This window comes from Sinocyclocheilus anshuiensis, unplaced genomic scaffold (genome assembly GCF_001515605.1).
Source record: "Sinocyclocheilus anshuiensis isolate Anshui unplaced genomic scaffold, SAMN03320099.WGS_v1.1 scaffold1594, whole genome shotgun sequence".
Classification (NCBI taxonomy): Eukaryota; Metazoa; Chordata; class Actinopteri; order Cypriniformes; family Cyprinidae; genus Sinocyclocheilus; species Sinocyclocheilus anshuiensis.
The window spans coordinates 161,878-184,270 of NW_015546114.1; the positions used below are offsets into that span (position 1 = coordinate 161,878).

The window sequence follows — 22,393 nt, forward strand, 5'->3', positions numbered from 1 at the left end:
TGCCTGTGCATGTGGGTCTTCTTAAATGCCTCTTTCTTCCCAAATCAACACTCATCTTCCCTCTGTGAACTGACAGTAATTGCTGACTTGAGCAGTAGGGGAGTCATCAGCTATACTCTTGCTGTCAATATCTCTATTCAGCAGTGAGTAAGTACAAGGTTAAAGCCAGACCCCCACAGTGGGCCGCATTAAACCTCCAACCTGTAGGAAGAAAACTGTGTTTGATGGACTGCTCGGTTCCAAGATGAGAATGATTTCAATAAATTTTATCTGTAACTGGTTTGAATATTCATCAAAAGTGAATTTTAGGATAGGAACTGCAGGGTGCCAAAAATGTATAAGAAAATCCATGGCAATTTTATGTTTGCAATATTTGGATACCTTCTTTGCAAACAAATATTTAATAAAATGTCTAATGACATTTTAACACGTTTAGTGCTCGGGAATGTTACAGCCAGTTCTTTATCAAAACACTACTAATCACAAACTGCTTCAATGTTTACCTCATTTAACATTCGTGAGCTTTGTACAAACTGAGAAACTTTTATACTGTTTGGTTTCCATCCTCTAATCTATTTGTATTTCATCAACACAGTGAATTTTAGAATAGAAACAGGTTCCAGAAATGTATAAGAAAGTCAATGGCAATTCTTGAAGTTTTACGTTGGAATAGCCTATCTAGATACATCTTTACAAACAATATTTGTTAAAAATGTTTTCAATGCCATCTTAACGCATTCTGTAGTAGGCAAAGTGAGTTATTTAGCAAAGGACAACCAACCAATCACAATATGCCCAATGTTTACCTCATTAAATAATCATGAGCTTTGTACAGACACATCTGCGAGCTGTTTTGTTTCCATCCTCTCAGTCTTTCCCTGGGGGAAACATTATTCAAAATTTCGAACAGCGATGAGAAACAAGTTGAGTGACGAAGACACTATTAATTTTGTTAGCCTATAGCCTATGCAAAACCACAGCGGATCTATGCGGCGTTTTCACTATTGACACCTAAAAAACAAGTATAGTAGCCTAATGATTGAGGTAATGTGGGGGTGAATCTATATGTTGAGTATCTATAGGCTATATAATGGATGATTTTTCCAGTGTTCACCGACCTTGCAAATATTCCATTTACATCCCTAACACGTTATTCTACATTAGGCTAAATCTTGTGCCGTTTGCAGCACTCTTTATACCAGCATCCATGCCATCAATGGCATGGGAAAATCTCAAGGACATGATTTATACCACTAGAGGGCTCTGTCGCGCTTGTTGAGGTAAATGCAGTACAAGGTCCAATCACTCAATAACTACACTAAAACCTGCATAATCACTCTTATTATAATATAACCATAATAACCCACTACAATGGGATAGAACCATTTATAACATATACTTATAATACCTTCCATCTTTAGCATCATCAATGCACCTTCGTTCCGCAGGTTTTAGACATATTGATCGATTAATCTACTGCCGATGGCCAATAAACACATTTACAACAGGTGAACATGTTTTACAAGCACAAATCCTTGTTTGCGGTGCATGCATTAACAAGTACACATAGGTAGCAAACTATTCATATATATTCTAATGGAGTAGGTTCTTGCATCTTATGTTATTGTAGGCTATATCGTTGCTATATTTTTTTGCTTTTTAGATTTTTCTGCCACTTGTGTATATTGATGCTTTAGCAATATTGCATGTAAAACAAGCATGCGAATACAGTATTTTAAAGTTGAAATTGAAAATTCGTACACCGCCCTCCCAGTTTAGCAGCATTTGAGAGAGAGAGAGGGAGAGAGCGCGCATCAGTATCATGACTCACTGTGCTTGACGCTGCGGAACCCAAAGAGCAGACGAAAGCATGAGGGATATTCACTGTGGACTTCATGGATGAGAGAAAGGAGCATTTTCATAGTACAAAGGATTTTTGTTACTTCTTTCCTCGCATTGTTGAAGTTTATGGCTTGCTTTTCGGCATCAAAACTGTGACGGGTGATACACACAGACGGCTGGACTACAGTCTCATTTCTTAAAGTGTATTAATAACCGTGGAAGCCCGGGGTATATATTGCCGTTTTAATCGTCTTTTTTTTCCTAAGTGAGGACTTATTTACATAAACGCTCCTAATTGTTTCTTAATCACAGATATTGTCTATTAAAATTCACTTTCTTTGTAACCCCTCGCGCCTTCTGGAATTACAGTGGATTTGACATCAGTATGAAGCGTTGCCGAGCCTCACAAGCGATGTTCAACTTTCCTCTGAGATTCTCCACACAGCTGTGCGAACGGAGGCTTATTTAGACGGATCACACATCCACGACCACCAGACTGCTTTTAACAACAAACACTTGTGGCGCGGAACTACAAATCTGTGACTTTTTATGGGATGGCACTTCTATATTTTTGTTTGAGGTGCTTGTCAGACACTTCAGAAGACATATAAAACCCACGAAACAGACCGTGGCTGTCAAGATGACAACGTTTAGTAACTGAACCGAGGGAGAGACTTATTTTGAGATGATTGGAGGGGGAAACATCTAACCACTACCCTGTTTCTTGCTTATGAAGGGACGAAGGCTGCGTTTATCGTCCTGCAGACCTTAAGGAAGACTTGTCGGTGGAAAAACACCGACCCGTTCCCTTCTTCATCCCCGACAAACTTCAGAGGAACTGAAGATGCTGCGTCTCAGCCCACCTGGGCTCATATTGTTCATGCTTTGCAGAGGTGAGTCTGTCAGAGCGCATCAGTAACAGGTGAAGACCTGCATGCTAGATCTTTCACTTTCCATGCTAAATTCTTATGTATATGGTAATAAATGCACCAGCTCGGTTCTTCATCACATAGTGGTTATTATGGTGCTACTTCATGGTATGTGAATCAATATGATTACAGATTGCCAGAGGTGCTCTTGACATGTAATTGATGACCGGTTGTAAAGCAATTGAAGGTGGGTTCTGAATGGCCATGGATAAATGTGCTGAATATACAATTAACATGGATTTTAAACTAGAAGAGTGATGGAAACTAATGACACTGCTTAGAAATTAAGAATATGCTGCACTAAAACACTTCACAAATGCTTTGTAATCTGGCACCTATCCATTTGTTTGACATTACAGTGTGTCATTAAGTATTCTTTGGATTTAAGCAGTTAAGCACCTCATGTTGTTCCCAAACCTGTATGACTTTTTTTTTCTTAAATAGAACACAGAAGATATTCAGATTTTTTTTTTCGTACAATGAAAGTTGGCATTCTTCAAAATATCTTCTTTTGAGTTCTACAAAGGAAAGAATCTCATACAGGTTTGAAATGACACGAGGGTGCGTAAATGATAGCAATTTTAATTGTTGTGTGAACTATCTCTTTAAATAAGTTCTGTCAACCAATGATTCCTCCTCCAACTGTTTCACGTTAACCTGTTCATATAATCTTTGAATATAACGTAGGTAGACAGACTTGGAATGTTCTCTTGGACTACTTATTAATGAAGATAGTTAAATAAATGGAAATCAGTCTAGTTGAGATGCCAGACGAATCACCATGCTATTGAGGTAAGCAGCTGTTTATATACACTTGCATCATGATTGACAGAATTAGATGAACTCGCGCCACCTGAACCTTTTAGAATTCCATTACTCTTCTAGAAGAGATGATTGAGGTCAAAAGGGCAGGAAAATGTCACATATAATCACACATAAAAATAGTTTATTGCATTCAGTGAAAGAAAACATTAATTTCTTTGGACATCATCATTGCTTCGCTCCAAAAATAAAAGGGTGAATCATTTTTCTAGGAGAATGAATCACTCTAATTCTATTGAGTATGAATTTCGCGTGTCATATACCCTCTGCGTTTTAGGTTTGATTTGTTTGGCACGCTGAACTGGCTTAACATCAACACAGCACTATGCTAACACCACTCAAATGCGCTTTAGGTTTGACACTTGTTCAGGTCACACAATGAAACGAAGAAGTATATAAAACAACAAGACATTGATGCCGAAAGAACAAGAGGGTTCACATCATTAATTTAGCAAACAGCACTTTGAGCCATCATGAGAAACTTTATGGGGATCATAACATGGAGACAAGGCCATAAACATGGAATCCTGAGAAGGCTGTAGTGATTGGTCCACTTTAGATCAATTCACGGTCATTAGATCCATCGGTGTGATTAAGCAATGATAGAAAGCTAAAAAAAGACCATAGCCTTAATTTAATGCATTAACTGACTAGAAACCTCACAGAGGCACCTGTTGTGGTGCCATTTGAAAGGCAGTGAGACGATGAAACAATAGTGGGTCCCCTGTGAGCCCATGCTGAAGTGCCAGCATCATTACCACGCACACTCACACAAACAACAAGACTATTAAGAATGATTACAAGAGCTGTCTTTCTCTGTCTCACTGATCTTTGGCTATGAAGAGAGCGAGAGAGGGGCTGTAGTCACCTCCCTCATAATTCAGGGTGGCTGCCAGCAACCGTATGCCGGTGATTACAAGAGCTGTCTTTCTCTGTCTCACTGATCTTTGGCTATGAAGAGAGCGAGAGAGGGGCTGTAATCACCTCCCTCATAATTCAGGGTGGCTGCCAGCAACCGTATGCCGCTTCCTGCTCGACATCAATAAAAATAAATGCAGGGATGGTGTTTTGTTGAACACGGTCCAAATGAATAAGTGTCAATCTGAAAACCTCATCTCAAGGATGGCGATTTAGACCTCAAAAATGATTAGCTGAAGTATTATAATCATTGCCGTTAACGTCTGTGTTGATATATTTTTGGAGAAAAATCTTGACAGTCTTGACAACCGCTCATTTTGTTCTTCTGTATGTGTGTGTTGCAAGCAAAGTAAGATGGTAACTGGTGAGCAGTTTAAGGTATCATGCATTCGGAACACCATACTACTCGTACTATACTATAACGAAGTATATTTGCAATAGACATTTCTATCGCTTTGTCCGCCATCTTGGATTAATTTTTTCTCGAAACTTGTCGTAATGCATTATGTTAGTGTGCGGAGCCCCAGACATGACATGCGGGAAAAATATTTTTATCGTGGCCACAAATTAACAATTTGTTTCCACGACTTACTAATATGTCAGCACGATTACTAATTCGTTACCTAATTTTAGTGAAATTGTGAGTAAGTTTTACTCCTGCGAACTCCTATCCGCAATTTCATAAACCCAATTGTGCTCACAATTTACTTAAAATGAGGTATCAAATTAGTAAATCATGCTCACGATTTACTTAAAATTAAGTGATGAATTAGTAAGTTGTGGGAACGAATTGTGGCCATATAATTTTTTATTTTTTTTTACCACGTCATGTCTGGGACTCCATAGAATTGGCATCTCAGCAAAGAATATATATGGTGCATCATATGAGGAACTAGGTGTAGCATATGTGTATATATATGTATTCTTCACGAAGAAGGGAATCCCACAATGCCAAAAAACTACCCAAAAACGGAACAAAATTCCAACCGAAACAAAATGAAAGAAATGTTGATTATGCTTAAAGGTATATAAAGGTGCTGTCACATTTACTGTTGCTTGGTGAAATTTCCTGTGTGAAATCCAATAATGTCAATAGGAATCTGTGTAGGGAGTTTCATGTAAGGGTGAAAAATTTTCCCACACAGATTTCGCTTGTGTTCAAGTTGGTCAACAGAAAGCTGCTTGCTTAGAAAGTGACTTCTGTGTGAGCAGTGCTGCATGCATCACTATATTGACAGTAGACCTTTTTTTTGTCTTTGAAATTTTGATGAAATTTCAAAAGTAGGAGAGCTACATGTAGGGATTATATCAGGTTCTATTTTAATTAGAATGCTGCATTAGAAGGAAGCCACCTAGGTAATAGGCAGCAAGGTTTCAGCAGGGTTTGCAGAAGAGAACTGTGCACCTTAATGTTTGATAGTGTACCATTTCACTTTCATGTTGCCGGTTGGTTTTCTTGTGGCACTGCCACTAAACAATAAATTAATTTTCTAATCTCTGCAGATACAACAACAGCCATTTGTGAACACAATTTACAGTTTGCATCATATTACATCAGAGCTTATCTGTGGTCCTAACTTCCAATTTGTTCAGAACATTTGTGGCAACCTTGCAAAAAATATCTGCTTTCCCCCCAAACTCTCACGCGAATGAAAAAGCAATTGCTTGCATCTGGCTGTGTAAAGCAGCAGAAAAATGCATACATTATCATGAAAGTCTGAGCAGACTCCCACCAGCTTGCTGTTAGCAGTGGGAGTATCGTACGCGCCTCCCCAGAATAGGGGCTGAGGGTGCTGGGCTCATGCAACTGAGCACAGATCACTACTACAAGACAACTTCAGAGCCAGACAGACGGGTGCTGCTCAGTGGGTGGTCTGGACACATTAGCTAACAGAGCATTAGTCAAACAACTCACCCGCCATCTCGCTCTCTTTCCAAACTCAGCCAGAAGGAGTGAGGGATCAGATCAGACTCTTTCTCCCCCTGACAGCTCCATTCTTTTTCTCTTCTCGCATGATTCTCGCTTCTTTTTCCAAATATCTTGTTATTTATCTTTCACTGTGAGGGTCCTGGCGATCATCATGCTGTGATGCGATGACAAACATCTCAGCAGCCTTAATCAAAGGGTGCATCATTTCTCAGACAGACAGCCCCAAGCAAAGGCATTAGGAAGGGGGTGAATCGTGCAACCAAATTATGCATCTTAAAAAATAATAATCGAAAATAATTTAGCATGAGAGTAAATCAATCAGTGAGCGCTTTAGGGTTCGCTTTAGGAGTCACACAGGCAATGCTGAACTTTTAATGATTGTTCATCAATGCACAAAAACTGTTTCTGAAATTAGTAAATAGAATATATCTGAGTCACTTATCTATGAGTCACAGCATGTAAAAAAACATTCAACTGGATATTGCGTATCATTTATCTATATTAACAAACACTCATTATTATCACTACGCAGAATATACAGAAGTAGAATTTAAAAAACATTTTTTAAAAAACATTTTAATGTTAACTTGACAAAGCCTTAAAGTTTAAAGGTTTTTGTCGTGCATGGAGATAGATGATAGATAGATAGACAGATAAAGAAGAGCAGAGTGAGAAGTCAACATACATATCCACCTGTAATGGATTATAGCTTGAAATGTTTTGCTAGAGAAGATGCAAACACATATAGTTTTCTTTTGGGAATTAAGCAAAGATATTTTTAAAGGCAGTTCTCATCCTCAGTAAGAGGCTTATCAAAAAATCTCTCCAATCGGATGATACATTTCAAAAGAAGATACCGCTTTTAAACTTCTGCAGCAATTATATGTCTGGCCTCAGATGAGCTTCTTGAATCTGACTAGTGCAAAGATAATAGTAAAACTAACATGTTTAAAAAATCTTAAATATTGAAACCATCTAAGTTCTGTCAAGCCATTTGCCAATTTTCAGCAATGTTACCTTGGGGAAATGAATTGTGCCTAAAGCTTCTCCATTTTCAGCTGTAGAATTGAGATTTGTCTCTCTACAATCTCACATATATATTTTAGAAGTCATTCACCCCCAAAATGGATAATCTTCTGCAAACTGAATTCAGGAAGAAATGACGGTGATCATTTTGCAGTCCATTTCATATGGTAATAGCAACAGGAGTTTTTCAAAGCATATTGGACACTTTCAGCTGAATTCTCATGCAATTTCTATATCCATTCAAATTTCATAAATGCTCGATGTACAGAGCTATTTGATTCAGTTTTTTTTTTTATACAGCCCACCTTTATTTGAGATCATGTATCATCTCAGTACTCTTTTCAACACCTGCAAAATATAATAACAAATAATTATATATCACATTGGATCCTGCATGCTCAAAGTTAATCACAGAATAAAGCCAAAGCTCTGCATGAAAATATACAGGCTTTAGGTAATTCCACTTTAGGCATTCTTTAATTGGGATGACCATATGGAATAAATACATTTCACTCAACATTATAGTGAATTTTATTCCAAGTGTGTGTGTGTGTGGGTGGGTGTTTAACAAACTCTGCATTGTTAAAGTCTCATTTGTTTTGAAACTGCAGCTCGAGCTCTGAATTTATGATTTGACATGGATAAGTACAGTCCAGCAATTATCTTTACACCATTATCCTCTCTCTCTCGCTGCTTCCATAGTAAAGTTAATGCTCATGCCAGCAGGAGGGCTGCACTCGTTGGGAAAACTTGCTGAACTCTGCTTCATTTACATTATTCGTTGCCAAAGAACAGTCTGTGCTCCTCGATAAGATCATACTAGTTTTCCCCTCCTCTCGTCTACCGTCCTGCTCTGACCCTCCTCTTTGCCCTTCACCTCTCTCTCAGATTTAATTAACAGCGGTAAGCAGGTTTCACTTGGGTTCAGGCAGCCTAAATCTAAATGGAAGCGAATTGCTTCTGTACTTCTGTGCTTCCTCCACCTTCTCCTCTTATATTACAGCCCACAAATAAAGCAACACCCTCCATACTCATCTCACATGGCACCAACTAGGCAATTACCTTTCCCAGCTGCTCCCCTCTGGTTCCTCCTGGTTAGTGTACCATGGTTCCTTTTTCAAAGCCAATCCTTACCCCGAAATAGCCCCCAGACTCCCAATATGACCAGGAATTTGTTTCAGTGTTGGGAAATCTACTTTGAAACTTTAGCTTGTCAAGTTTCTCATAGTTAAACTATAGTCATGCTACACAAAGTAATGTAAAGGAATCCAAAACAAAAGTTGCTAAAGTTATTTAAAATGTACAGCTATGAGACGATATACTGTAATCTATTATTTAATCAGAGCAGTATTTCTTTGTCTTAAAACATGTATTTTTCTGTTTTAAATTAAACTCGGATTTGGATGGCAGCATTAAACTTGAAAACATATATTTGACCTTGGTCCACAAAACCAGTCATAAGGGTCAATTTTTTTATTTATACATCATCTGAAAGCTGAATAAATAAGCTTTCCATTGATGTGTGGTTTGTTAGGATAGGACAATATTTGAAAATCTGAAATCTGAGGGTGCAAAAAAAAATATATATATATATACTGAGAAAATCAGATTTAAAATTGTCCAAATGAAGTTCTTAGTAATGCATATTACTAATTAAAAATTAAGTTTTGATATATTTACGGTAGGGTATTTATTATACAAAATATCTTCATGGATCATGATTTTTTCCTAAATAACCTAATGAGTTTTGGCATAAAAGAAAAATGTATCATTTTGACCCATACAATGTATTGTTGGCTATTGCTACAAAGATACCCATGCTACTTATGACTGGTTTTGTGGTCCAGGGTCACATACATGAATTTATATATACATTCAAAATAGTACCGGTAAGTAAAAAAGATTATCAGAGTACTTTTTATGAGAAAAAACATTTTTTCTACTTGAAATTTTCAAGCTTAATTAAACTACTTGCTCTTTCTTCTTAATTATTTGGTTTGTAACATTTAGTAGTAATTTCAGAGTAAAATTTCTTTATATGCCAATGTTTTCAGTATACTCACACACACACACACACACACACACAACTTCTTTTTGAACCTGTTCATTTACTTAGAGTTTCCAGTTAAAACGATTTACTAAAACAAATAAAGCAAACTGAGAGTTTTAAGAGAACACAAGCTAATTACGCTAAGTTACTGTCAAACTCCATCCATCAAACTCTTCATCCACCCTGTGAAAATTTCCACTGCGGTATTTCCATTGTGCAACGTCTCTGTATTCAGACCACCTCATTAAACCCTACACTATCACGGGAGAACCCTCAGAAGCATCACTAAGCATTGGGGCTGGTGCCGCCACTGGTCTGCTTTAAAGCGTAAAGATAAATCAGATTTTAAAAGGCCCACATGGGGAACCAGAGACCAGGCCAAAGCCTGTAGATTAAAATTGAGCTGTAAAATCACTTTGTTTCGCCGTGGGCTGCCGTGGGTTTTGGCTCCACACAGTACAGTTGCTGTAGGTAATTGGGCTCTCTCTGCCACTGTATGTAATCTCCATAAACACAGTGCTTTGGCCCCTCAGGAGGAAGGCGGGACGTTTTGTTGTTGCCGAAGGAGAGAAGGTGCCGTGTCTCTCTGCATGCTAACTCAAGGCTCGAAATTGCAACCATTTTGGTCGCATATGCTCCCGAAATTTAATCTGTGCGACCTCAAAATATATTTGGGAGCATTTGTGCGAGTGCATATAATTGTTGTCGTGCGACCTGTTTTAATTTCTCTAAAAACGTTCAGAGTATGTGCCTTCTGAGTGTTGATACGGAGACCTGTCTGCCGTTCTATGAAACATTAGGCTACATAACAAAATTAAACTTCATCTTTACATTTTTAACGTTAATGCAGATTTTAGATTGGTTAATATTAGCTGTCAATCACTCAGTCACTGCTTTCCGCTGTCAGGTGACAGGGAGCTAACTACCGCGGGGAATGAAAAAGGCTGAAGAAGAGAGAAAATAAAAAAGAAACACTGACAGATTTCTTTTGTGAACCACCTAAAGTTACAAATAATGGTGCTGGTGATAGCGATCATGTGGTGAATGTTGATCCACCAGCCGAATAGAAGGCGTACAGTTTTCGGAGAGAGTGGTTGAAAGACTTCTAGTGGCAAAGTTAATTTCGAGCCCTGTAACTGATGTGGAGGACAGCCTGCCTTGCGTGATAGCCTCTTGTCCTTGATTGTGCGGTATGAAGTGGCTTTTTGGCTTAATTGCTATAAAGTTAGCTTGTTTCTTCCTGCATTGAAGTCAAATGCTTTAGTCCTGAAAGAAAAAGAGAAACGACAACATTCCTTGACTACTCAGACTCCTGTGCAATTCCTTTCACTCATCTGCTGTGACTTGTACTTTATTGAAAATTGAAAGAATGATGAGATATATTCTGTTTAAGGGTTTCAAAACAGCTGTGCTTGTTCAAAACAATAGGCAAACACATTTCAGCATTGACAAGAAGAGCATTCAGCATGCCACAGAAAAAAGGCTGAACTGTATCTAAGCTTCCAACGATCTTACTACCTTTGCAAGTGAGAAACACATAGAGTAAATTCCATTTGGAATAGATGGAAAGCTAAAAGAAACATTTTTACAGGAGGTTGTATTGAATTGAGACATTCAGCACGTCTAAGAATAACTATTATCCTTTACTTCTTGGTATTCTCTACTGACATTTGTTTCTGTAATTTCAAGGTGGAAAAATAGATTAGATATTTGACTACCAGCTATAATTTTCTGGAGTGATATAAAGCTAACCTCAGGTGCCATTTAGCAATTTTTTTTTTCCCTTATTAAAAATGTTTTACGCACAACAAAATAAATAATATTTCTGACAAATATATTTAAAATGATGAACACTCACAGGAAATCTAGATTCCAGGCATATGAGTGGGTTAGAAAAAAGCGGTTTCTTCTGCTCATGGGGGCACCATTATACGATCACATGACTAGCTGTCAGTGGCGTCTTGCAGTTCTACTACTAAAAAGTGTACATTATTTAGCACCTCTGTGCTCAAGGTGTTAAACTACTATTTATATCTAAACAAGTTTAATTACACACTATAACAACAAAAATCTACATAATAAAGAAACAATTTAACGATATAGAAGGAGCTGTTAAGTTAAAAAACCCAGCATAATAAAGTTCACGGCATACAAGGAGAAAGAAAAAACTGCACACAAACATAATTGGTCCTCAAGGATTATAAAGGTATGATAATTCTAAATAAAACATATTCTTCAACACATAATTGGGTGTTTTCAATTCAATGGCTATTAAATTTGTGTCATTGTTCAGGTGTAAATAACTATCCTTCCAGACTGTTTGCGGTTAAGGGATAAGGCTTTTTAAGAATCATTACAAATTTATGGGACTGAATTCCATTCTTAGAGTAAAAATCTTAGCAACTAGAGCTTAAAATCTAACAATGATTAATCTCTATTATGAGATTTGATTTGTGGATCAATGAATTTGGCTTTCTGAGCTGTCACGCGCCCTCTAGAGGAATACCACATTTGCAATTTCAGCTTGTTCCTCACAAATCTGTCATAAACTGCCTTTCAAACTTTGTGGTAGAAATAATTAAATGCTTTTATTCATCAATAACACATTAAGCTGGAAACAGTGGCATTTAGAACTTTAACAAAAATCTTAACAAAAAAAAAAAACTTTAAATAAATGTCTTTTCATAAAATATCCCCAAAAATGTATTATGGTTTCCACAAAAATTAAGCAGCACAACTGTTTTCAAATTTGATGATGATGATAAGAAATATTACTTGAGCACCAAATCAGCATCATGTGACACTGGCAACTGGAGTAATTGCTGCTTAGAATTCAATTTGGCCATCACTGGAATAAATTATATTTTAAATTACATTAAAACAATTTTAATATATTTATCTCAATATTACTGTTTTACTGTATTTTTATCAAATAAATGCAACCTTGGTGAACATGAGAGACTTTTGTGAAAAACATTTTAAATCTACCAATGCCTTTTTTTTATGGTAAGGTATGGAAAACTTGGAATACAGTCTAGGCTACAGCGTTCTTATGAGTAGCCTACCCTTGTTATTTACTTTGTGAGAGTGAGCTATTTCTGTTCACATTTTGTTCAGAATAATATCTCATCTTAGAACAGATAAGGTAATGCTGTCCTGCAACAGGTGGGTTCAGAAGTTCAAAATCGATCAGAGTAGCAGCTATTGGGTGCCGCCATTCTCAAGCCAATAATTATTTCATTAAATCTCTTGCAGCACCATGTTCAATTTTCAAGTTTTTTGGCCTTATATGTTTTCATTTTTATTCTCTCGTCTGTCTTATCTGGATAGTTTCCGAAACAAACGAATCAAGGCCATTGCTATTTCCTTGCGTATGTTTATCCGATTCGGAGAATGAACTCTTTTGAATTAGTTATTTTCCACGATTCGGTCAAGCTTGATAGCATAATGGCGTGAGTTTGAATCATTTGGAATAGTTGCTCGCGCACTGAATCGTTTGGTGTGGTTTATTTCTCTGTAAAACAGTAACGCGATACTTTTCAACAGAGAAAAAAGAGCGCTGGATTATGTGGATATTTACCTACAATAATTTGGAATAACCTGCAAAAGCTATCGCCTTATATAATATGTATATATTTCAACAACTGCATGTGCACCTCACTTAATCGCAGCAGGTAAAGAAATCTTCCGATATAAACATTAGCATTACACTAAATGTAATAATGCATTACTATAGTTTTAGAAATGTTGTTTGGAGTACCATGTAAATGAATATATATATCGAAGTACCGTGGTTCATACAATCATTGTACCAGTAGGAGCCTATAAGCTACTTTTTGACGGGATTTATTAGAGATGCCTCTATGTGTAACATAATATAAAGAGTTCTTCAGATGATGTTCTTTTTTATTAATTTTTTTAATTATATATTTTTGTTTTTTTTATTAGCGGTGCCTCTGATATGTGTAACGAAGGCCCTATATAACGTACATAGTTCTTTAGAAGGTGTGCTTTTATTTATTTATTTATTGTTTTTTTTTTACGTATTTGTACTTGTTTTTGTGCAGACTTTGCATATGGTAAGCAGTACCTAACTTTGGTTAAGTAAGTTTATTGCTTTTTATTGCTATGCCTATTTATGAATCTCATAGTATGCACTTTGCATACCTTGCCAGCATTCATGTTCAGGTATACTTAAAACGCTTTCTATTTTTATACCCATACTTCTTGCAATTTCCTTATACTGTTAAATAGAGCATGCCTGACATGCATTTGTAATACTGAGGTGCTTTTTATAGAGAAAATATTTAGATTGACAATCAATAATCTTCAATTGTTGATTGTCTGATACACTACAGAAGAATTGACAACTATGGATAGGAGCTAAACACTGAGTAAACCATGCAACGTCCTCTAGATGATAAATGGTGATAGCTGACATGCTGTTGACATTTAGAATCGGCGCAGGCATTGAACGTGTGTCTGTTTTGTTTTGTGAAGACATCTACACTGACTCTGTAAGCAGTGAAAAGGCCACCGAAGTCACTGAAATGGATCAGACCGCCCGAGATAGGAGGATGAGGAGGGAAGAGAAGCTGAAAGGTAGTCCCTGAGGGACAGGGGCCCGATGCAGTGGCCCCTATGGTGAGAGAAAGACAGGAAGGATGCAGCTCAGCAAACTGAATCAAAGTGGTAGTGAATGCATTATGAGTGAGTGCTGTCAAGAAATGGGCAGTGAATTACAGACGCATGGAGCATAAATCTAAACGCAATTCAATATTACAGAGTCACATAGTGTAGGACTGGTGTTAATAAGGCTTTAGCAAATGATTGAGCATTATTATCATTGATTACAGTTTCCACACTCTTGTGAAATCATCACCGGGTTAGCGAGTAGCGAGGCCCGTCAGTGAGTTGTTAATGGTGCCAAGCAGCAACTGTCAAAACAAGAGAAAGAACAGCTGTGAGACGCCATTAGAGGTTTCTGACATGGTGACAGAGAACATCTAGTTTCCTTATTGTTGCGCAAGCTTGTGTGCGTTATTCGTGCCATCGATTTTTCCCACGGAGGATCCTGCGTCAGGCTTACAATTTTCCTCTTGAACAGCCTTGTCAGTGGCATAGTATATGATTTTTTGTGTCACTACAATGTGCCACTACAATGAGAACATCGTAAAACAGATTTTATATCGCAATGTGAAAAATTAGCTTGTCCTTATTCGTTGACCCCGAGACCGATTGGTACGAGTGCGTTCGCTGTTATTTGGATGAAAAAACAAGCAAGCAGACAAAGCAAAAACAAACAGCAGAAACAATTAAACACAATTGTTGCACCAAACAAAACACAGGCATTTTTTCATCTTGCTGTAATTATATTTCAATCATGCAAATGAGTCAGTTTTGGTAGTTAGGGGGTTGTTCGTGTGTGTAATTGAAAACGGGAATATTGTCTCGCATCAAATCTCAGCAAATGCATTTTCTGGCTCCTAATCAGAGCAACCACCATGAGCAGCTTGGGCTCAATCGCAACTCAATCTTTGCTGAATTGAATCGTTTTATCTTAATTAACTGTGTAGAATCCATCCAGGTCTCCAAGCGTGCCAATTTCAGCCCCCCTGCATACAGCAAATTCTACTCCCCCCACCACCTCTTTAATAAACATGTCTCAGGCTCTCTGGTATATCGACTCGAGGCAGTGATCGACTGATGGACAGCGGCATGGTCCAGTGTATAAGCCCTATCTAAAATACATTATCTTCTCCTGTCAGCCGAAGGGATGGAAACCACAGGGTTGTTTTCCTTTACTGCATCGTGTACCTTACAGCGAAGTTCCTTTCAGCCAGAACACATCGCACTACATTTCGCTCGAGATACGGGCAAATCCAACCTGCACAGGTGAACATGAGTTTGTTTTTCAAACTTAGAATATTTATTTTTCAAGTTCACGGAATGAGCCACTGCAGATGTTACAGAAGTCAGAAAGATTCGAATAGATAGAATAACCCAAATATTTATTTTCTCATCCCACATTATAGAACTCAAAATCTTTGTGAAAGCTTTGTTGAATTGACAAAATGTATTTTTTAAACTGTTTTGGACAGTGAGGTTATATATTAAAATAGTCATAGTAAAGTTCATGGCAACAAGCCACCTCTCACTATTTCAGCAGAATATACTGTATCTTACATATTGCTAGTATAACATATAATTTATTTATTTTTTTGGTCACAGTGAAGGGTGTCCACACTGCTCAAATATTTACCTTTAGCTCACTTACACAGTCCAAACGTGTTATTGGAAAAGTGCTAATTATCACTGTTTTGGTCAAAAATGATTCCCTCAAAAATCATTTTGGGTAAAACCTTTTTTTGCCTTTTGTTGTGCAATTACTTATTATTATTAATAATAATAAGTATTGGCAAATGCATTTGAAAGTAAGTTTGTGTACTATTTTCTTAACTAACCAGGCTAACAAGTTGGACAAAATCAGGCATGAGGAACAATACAGTGTAAGAATAATTTAATTGTATTACCTTTGGAATTATATTTCCCTCCGCCTAGGTTTACTCCCAAGTGCCCAGGATTATTTTCTTGATAATGAAGGTCAATTATAATAATCATGTTTCTATAATGATTGTGCTCTCTATGGTTGCTTATACATGCTATCCTTATAATTACTTTTTAATCACTGTTAGATCTGTACTGTTAGAATGGAACTGGTGGGATCATTCGTATGCTACAGTTGCTCATGTTGTTTTTACTTAATTTATTTGATGCATTAGTTAATTATGTCATTATTTGTTTGTTTATGCAGATAAGTGACCATATGACCAGTTAACATCTGCCACATTGCTCTGACACTGACATACAAAACAATTCAGCAAGTGTGTATTGCGTGTCGTTTTTTTAGTTTTGTGTTTGTGTGCATTTTACCCATAATCTGAGAGGCAGTGTAAATACTTTTAGGATGCAAGTTCAATCCCTCTAAAGGCTGATTCACAAACATCACCATTCAACCTTTTTCAATTTATATTTAATTTATATATTTTTTGTTTGTTATTTATTTTATATTAGGTTAATGTGTTTTCGTCTTAAATTGTGAAGTTATCCATGAATCATAATTTTCATGTGAAAACGTTTGAACACAGGTTTTACACATGCATTTATGTTTGCGCATTTATGCAAATACACACACTTAGGGAGACCCGAAGAGTTAGTGATAGCGGTGACCTGTGCAAAACCTCCCACGCAGGCTTTAAGGGTCCTGTCTTTGCACTGAAGAGCCTTCATCAGACCACTCCACAATGTCCTCTTGCCTGAACCTGTGAGTTAGTCAGCGTCTAAGTTAGGAGTGCATCTGTGAACGATACTTTTGAGGTTATCTCTGACACAAGAATCATTTAGCTCAACTACTTCTCAATGCAGGCCAAAATCTCAGAGCCCCCCGGTACAGCAACAGGCTCCTTTCATTTTTAATGGTCTCAGATCAGCCAATGAGTACACGAGGGAGAAGAGAACTTCAGAACATCGTACGAATCAAAAGATGCTGGCTCTGGAGGCTCGTGAGCCTCTCCATGCTGGCAGAGTAACTTCAGTGATGAAGCTCCATCGGGCCGGCTGGATCCATTCCTGTGCTTCAATCACCCCTAAATGAAAGACGATGTACGCAATTAGCCAAGCAGATGGTACTTGCAAATGGTTGACTTTAGCTTCTGGCTCACTCCGCTGGCATCCTTTAAATAATGACTGGAGGTGATTGGGGAACTGTGACAGTGGCTGTGGATTTAGCTGGATAGGTTCATGGCATGCATGTTTGTGAGGGTTGAACTGTTCTGTTCAAAGCATGAATTTGACACAAACTGACATAAAAAAAAAACTGATCACACTCCGAGACATTGTTAGAATTGTTTTGAAACTAGAAGTGAAACACTTTTTTTCTGAAATCTGAGAGGCTGAAACCTCAATTTGAGCTCCATTTAATTTTATTGCTGAGCTTACATTTTGCTGAGTTTTTTCTGTCTGTATATATGTAGCACATAATGGTGAGACTATAGGTAAGTGTTTTCATAAGGAGGCACTAATGGTAGTGCAGGGTATATGAGCTTTTTGTGGTTGATGTGTGGCAGCGGAGCTCTGCTGCAGCAGCACACAGTTTGATGGAGCTGTGGATCAGTGCAGTGGTGCTGTGGTCTTCACTGCCTTTCTGTACTTATTAAGAAGGAAGCATGTGACACAGATACAGAGTGGGAGGTCATATTTGTATGTTTATGTCACCCCATCTGTGGAAACAGTATGGTTTGTATAAGTGACTGCATGTGAGCATATGTATGCTTGCATATGTGTACATGACTGTTCAAATGTTTGGGGTCCAGAGACCAAGGCTGCATTTACATATTCAAAAATACAGTAAAACAGTAATATTGTGAAATATGATTATAATTTAGCATGACTGTTTTCTATTTTAATGCATTTCCAAATGTAATTTATTCCTGTGATGGCAAAGATGAATTTTCAGCAGCCATTGCTTCAGTCTGCAGAGTCACATGATCCTTTAGAAATCGTTTTGAAAAGTTGAAAACACTTGTGCTGCTTAATATTTGTGTGGAAACAGTAATACATTTTTAAGGATTCTTTGATAAATACAAATTTAAAATATCAGCATTTATTTTAAATAGATTTTTTTTCCTGTGGCAATTTCAAATCTTATACTGTCTGAACAATTGAATGCATCCTTATTTAATTAAATATTAATTTCTTAAAAAAAAAATCTTACTGACCCCAGTAGTTTTAATTGTAGTGTATATATGTTTCACATGCAAACAGGAACGTGTGTATCAATCATGCAAGCTAACGGTGTTGAAGACGTTACTTTGAAACTTTGAAGCTACACTTAATTTAAAGGGATAGGTCACCCAAAAATGAAAATTAGCCCATGATTTACTTACCCTCAAGCCATCCTAGGTGTATATGACTTTATTCTTTTAGACGAATACAGTCTGAGTTATATAAAAAAAAAATTCCTGGCTCTTCCAAGCTTTATAATGGCAGTAAATGGGGGTTGAGATTTTGAAGCTCAAAAAAGTGCATCCATCCATCATAAAAAGTACTCTACATGGCTCCGGGGGCTTAATAAAGGTCTTCTGAAACAAATCGAAGCGTTCTTCTAAGAAAAACTATCGTATGAACATAAACGAGAGAATGACGTTATGTTTATATGAGATTGTATATAAAGTTTTAAATATGGATATTTTCTTACAAAAATGCATCAATTCGCTTCAGATGGCCTTTATTAACCCCTCGGAGTCATGTGGAGTGCTTTTTATGATGGATTTATGCACTTTATTGGACTTTATCCATCCAACTTTATCTTAAACCCCATTCACTGCCATTATAATGCTTGGAAGAGCCAGAACATTTTTTAATATAACTCCGTATTTGTCTGAAAGAAGAAAGTCATACTCCTAGGATGGCTTGAGGATGAGTAAATCAAAGGGTCATTTTCATTTTTGGGTGAACTATCCCTTTAAATTAAACAATCAATTGTTCTAAACTTATAAAAATCTTGTAAGCCTAAAAACATTCATTTCTATATAATTTAGTTTAAAAAGGAGTAATGGAAAGCAGCATTTAACTACAAATTTAGTTTTAAAAATGAAGATTAATCACTTTTGTAATCAGTTAAAGAATTAGGCTTCCTAACACTACAGATTACCTTGGCTCACTCCTTAGCTCAAAGCTGCATTTGCAACAAAATATGATATAATACAACAATGCACCATTTTGTTCTTTGAAAAATTAGCTTGTTACTGAAAAAGCTACAATGTTTTGAGGAGACTTGAGGAAAAAATATTGAAAAATGTTAGTTGCATTGCCAGTAACTTCCCAACACTGTATGCTGACTGCATACACTGTGTCTGTGGTTGTGTTATATCGAGGGAGAGCCCCCCCAACATGTCCTTAGTATTCGTCCTGGGATCAGTCAGAGCTGTCATCCTTGTGCCAGGGAGGCTGATGCAGAGGCATCGCCGCCGAATCCTCTGTTGTACAGGCCCTGCAGCTCACACTAGTAGAGGAGGATTCACACGCAGATTTGCATGCTGTTCACACTGCGTTTGTGACAACAAACCCCCACCGCAGCACTCTCCTTCAAACCCATTACATCCCTCCTGGAGCTGCTGGGTGGCTGAAAGAGCAGAGCTGGTTGTTGGAGGATGGAAAGAGAGGACCCAGCAGTTGGCCGAGATGTGTTCTATTCTGGAATGGTGCGAGTGGCCACCAAGCAGAGAACAAAGGAGAAAGTGAAACTAAAAGTCTGCTGTTTGTATGCAAGGTAGTGTTACGGACTTTGGTGGAGTTTCGCTGAGTTTGGGATGTAACTGCCATGAAAGTACCAGAAAGTTTCGGCATGTAGATAGTGTATTGACAAAGCAAAATGAGCTAAATGTCAAAGTTTGTTAACCTACCCTTTTAAAAACCAAATCAAATGATGTCTCTGGAGTTCAGGAAGCTATAAAAACTATTATCTAGGATATAAAGTACTTGACACTTTCAAATGGATTTGTTGCAGCCAAACCTCTTTTTGTCAAATCGATGTTAGTATAAACACAAAGAGCTTTTTGCAAGGTGTTATTTAGAACTGCTCATTACATCTGAGTAGAGAGATTAATTGCGTGTTGTGTTTGGTTTGAGATGATAAGAGGCTTAGGTATTGATCCAATTCTTCAGACCTCTAAAGGATGTGTTGAGCCCAAGTCCCACGATTTGGAGCCAGGGGAGGAGCGCAAACTGTCCGCTGATAGCCACTGAAAAGAGAGAGACAACAAATCAAAAGGCCCGATACTTTATTGTTTTTGCTGTTTAGTCACTTACCACTGCTGTCATTCAACACACAGTTTTATCCAAAGCAACCTGCACTTATATAAACTTATGCTGTAGCCAACTTAGTGTTCAGTGGATCCTCCTTTGCTGAGTTTAAACTGCAATCTTATAGTCCAACCCAGATTTTTGCAGCCTTTCAAATATTTTTCATTTCAACATTGCTTTTTCAACTATTAATTGAATAATTACCTGAAAAAAGAAATAGATAAATAAATAAGGGAGAGTTTTCTTTATATTTAATATTTTGTTTATAATGTTAATATTATTAAATACGGCTATCACGATTCCTCGATTCACTTCGAGTGCTCGATTTGAAAAAAATCCTCGATTGCATTTTGCCCGTGTCGGGTAACCGGCAAAATACCGGAAGTGGCGCATTCCACGAGAAGAATTCATGAAACGCATTATTAGACTGGTTTCCAAGGTGCGATGCAGGCTTAATATATGCGCTTTAATTATTTACATGCATGTAGGTTACGTATGTACGTGTCAGAGCGGCACTGTTCACAGTAAACGGTGCTCCACATGAACTGTTGTCATTTACATGAGTGGAGCGTCTCAAACTCTATCTCTGCATATTGTTGTGAGTTGGGGTTTATTATAACGTTCATCTGGGAACGCAATGTGCTTAGGTCTATTTTTATTGCTACAAAAAATTAATTGCTCGATTAATCCTCAGAATAATCGACCGATTACTCGATTACCAAAGTAATTGTTAGTGACAGCCCTATTATTAATTAAAAATATTAATATTATTATTTGATTAATATACAATTAGATTTGATTTTTGACACATGTCTGATGTTTTTGCTCTGCCTTTTTTTATTAACTCTTTATATAGCATTCAAAAGCATAGTTATGTGTATTTTTTTTTTTTTAGGTACTGATACATCATTTGACATGATTAGAGCCAGATGTGGTCAGCTGCAGCTAATGAGACCATTAGGTAGAGACTCTTTAGTTGGCTGAAGACCAGCAAGCTGTTGCATTCTGGACTGAATGTAGAGGCTTAATCGTAGGGCTGCACAATTTGAGGAAAAAAATGTAAATGCAATTTTCTGATAAATTGTGATTTACAATTAGCTCAAGGTTTGCTGTGGGGCTGCACAATTAGGCCACAATGTTATGATTTATATATGAAAATAATTATAAAATAATAATACTTATTATTTTTAACCACTTGCTTACACCACCACATTGACTGTTCGTGGATCAAGTTTTTTTTTTTTGGTCTTAAAATCTTTTGGAGGCAGATTAAAATGTTTTCTGCAACTTTCCATGTCAATCTCAACACTGCCATGCCATCAACCCTCCGGTCTATATTTCGTGTCCACTTTCTGTCTCCTGCTCTGTTCTCACTGAAATTATCTCAACTTGTCACTTGACATTTCAACTTGATAGCTACTCATCACCTCAACCTTGACAAGACTGAATTCCTCCTTCCCCCTTTCCAAGGCCTCCACAGTTAATCTCTCTCCATTTCATTTGAAGGTCAAACAGTCGTCACCTTCTTCTGTGTAAAAAGACTAGAAGTTATCCCAGATTATTTTCAGTGATCACACTGTAGTCACTACTGCATGTTCTAGAACATATTCCGATATTCTTTGACCCCCTACTCCAACCATCTTCATGTTTTACTATATTATGGCAGTTTCTTCCTTGCTGGTCTGCAATCATGAGCTGTAAAATCTGTCAAGCACATTTAAAATACTGCTGGCTGATTAATTTGAGAATCCAGGATTCATTGATCTAGGTGAGTCGATAAAAAGAGTGTCCAAAATAAAGACAAATCTTTTAAAAATGTACTTTAAAACATACTCTCTGTATGTTGCTTTCATGTTTTTATGGCCTGTGTATTTATTGAAATATGCTGTCAATCGATTAAAAAAAATTCACGAATTAATTTTTTCCTAAATTAATTGTGATTAATCCTACCTAGCATTTAAAGTTTTTAAATATACTTTTATATTGCAATAATTTCACATTCAATCTTCAAAT

At 37.2% G+C, this 22,393-nt stretch overlaps 1 protein-coding gene across 1 annotated transcript in view; it reads left to right on the forward strand.

Moving 5' to 3' along the window:
* Nucleotides 1-1,858: 1,858 nt before the first annotated feature.
* LOC107700772 (transmembrane protein 132C-like) overlaps nt 1,859-22,393 on the forward strand; it is a gene marked incomplete at its 3' end in the record, with an annotated part of 39,873 nt that continues 19,338 nt past the window's right edge. Inside the window, exon 1 of the mRNA XM_016502576.1 lies at nt 1,859-2,735. Coding sequence (XP_016358062.1) covers nt 2,687-2,735 — 49 coding nt within the window. The remainder of the gene's footprint in view (nt 2,736-22,393) is intronic.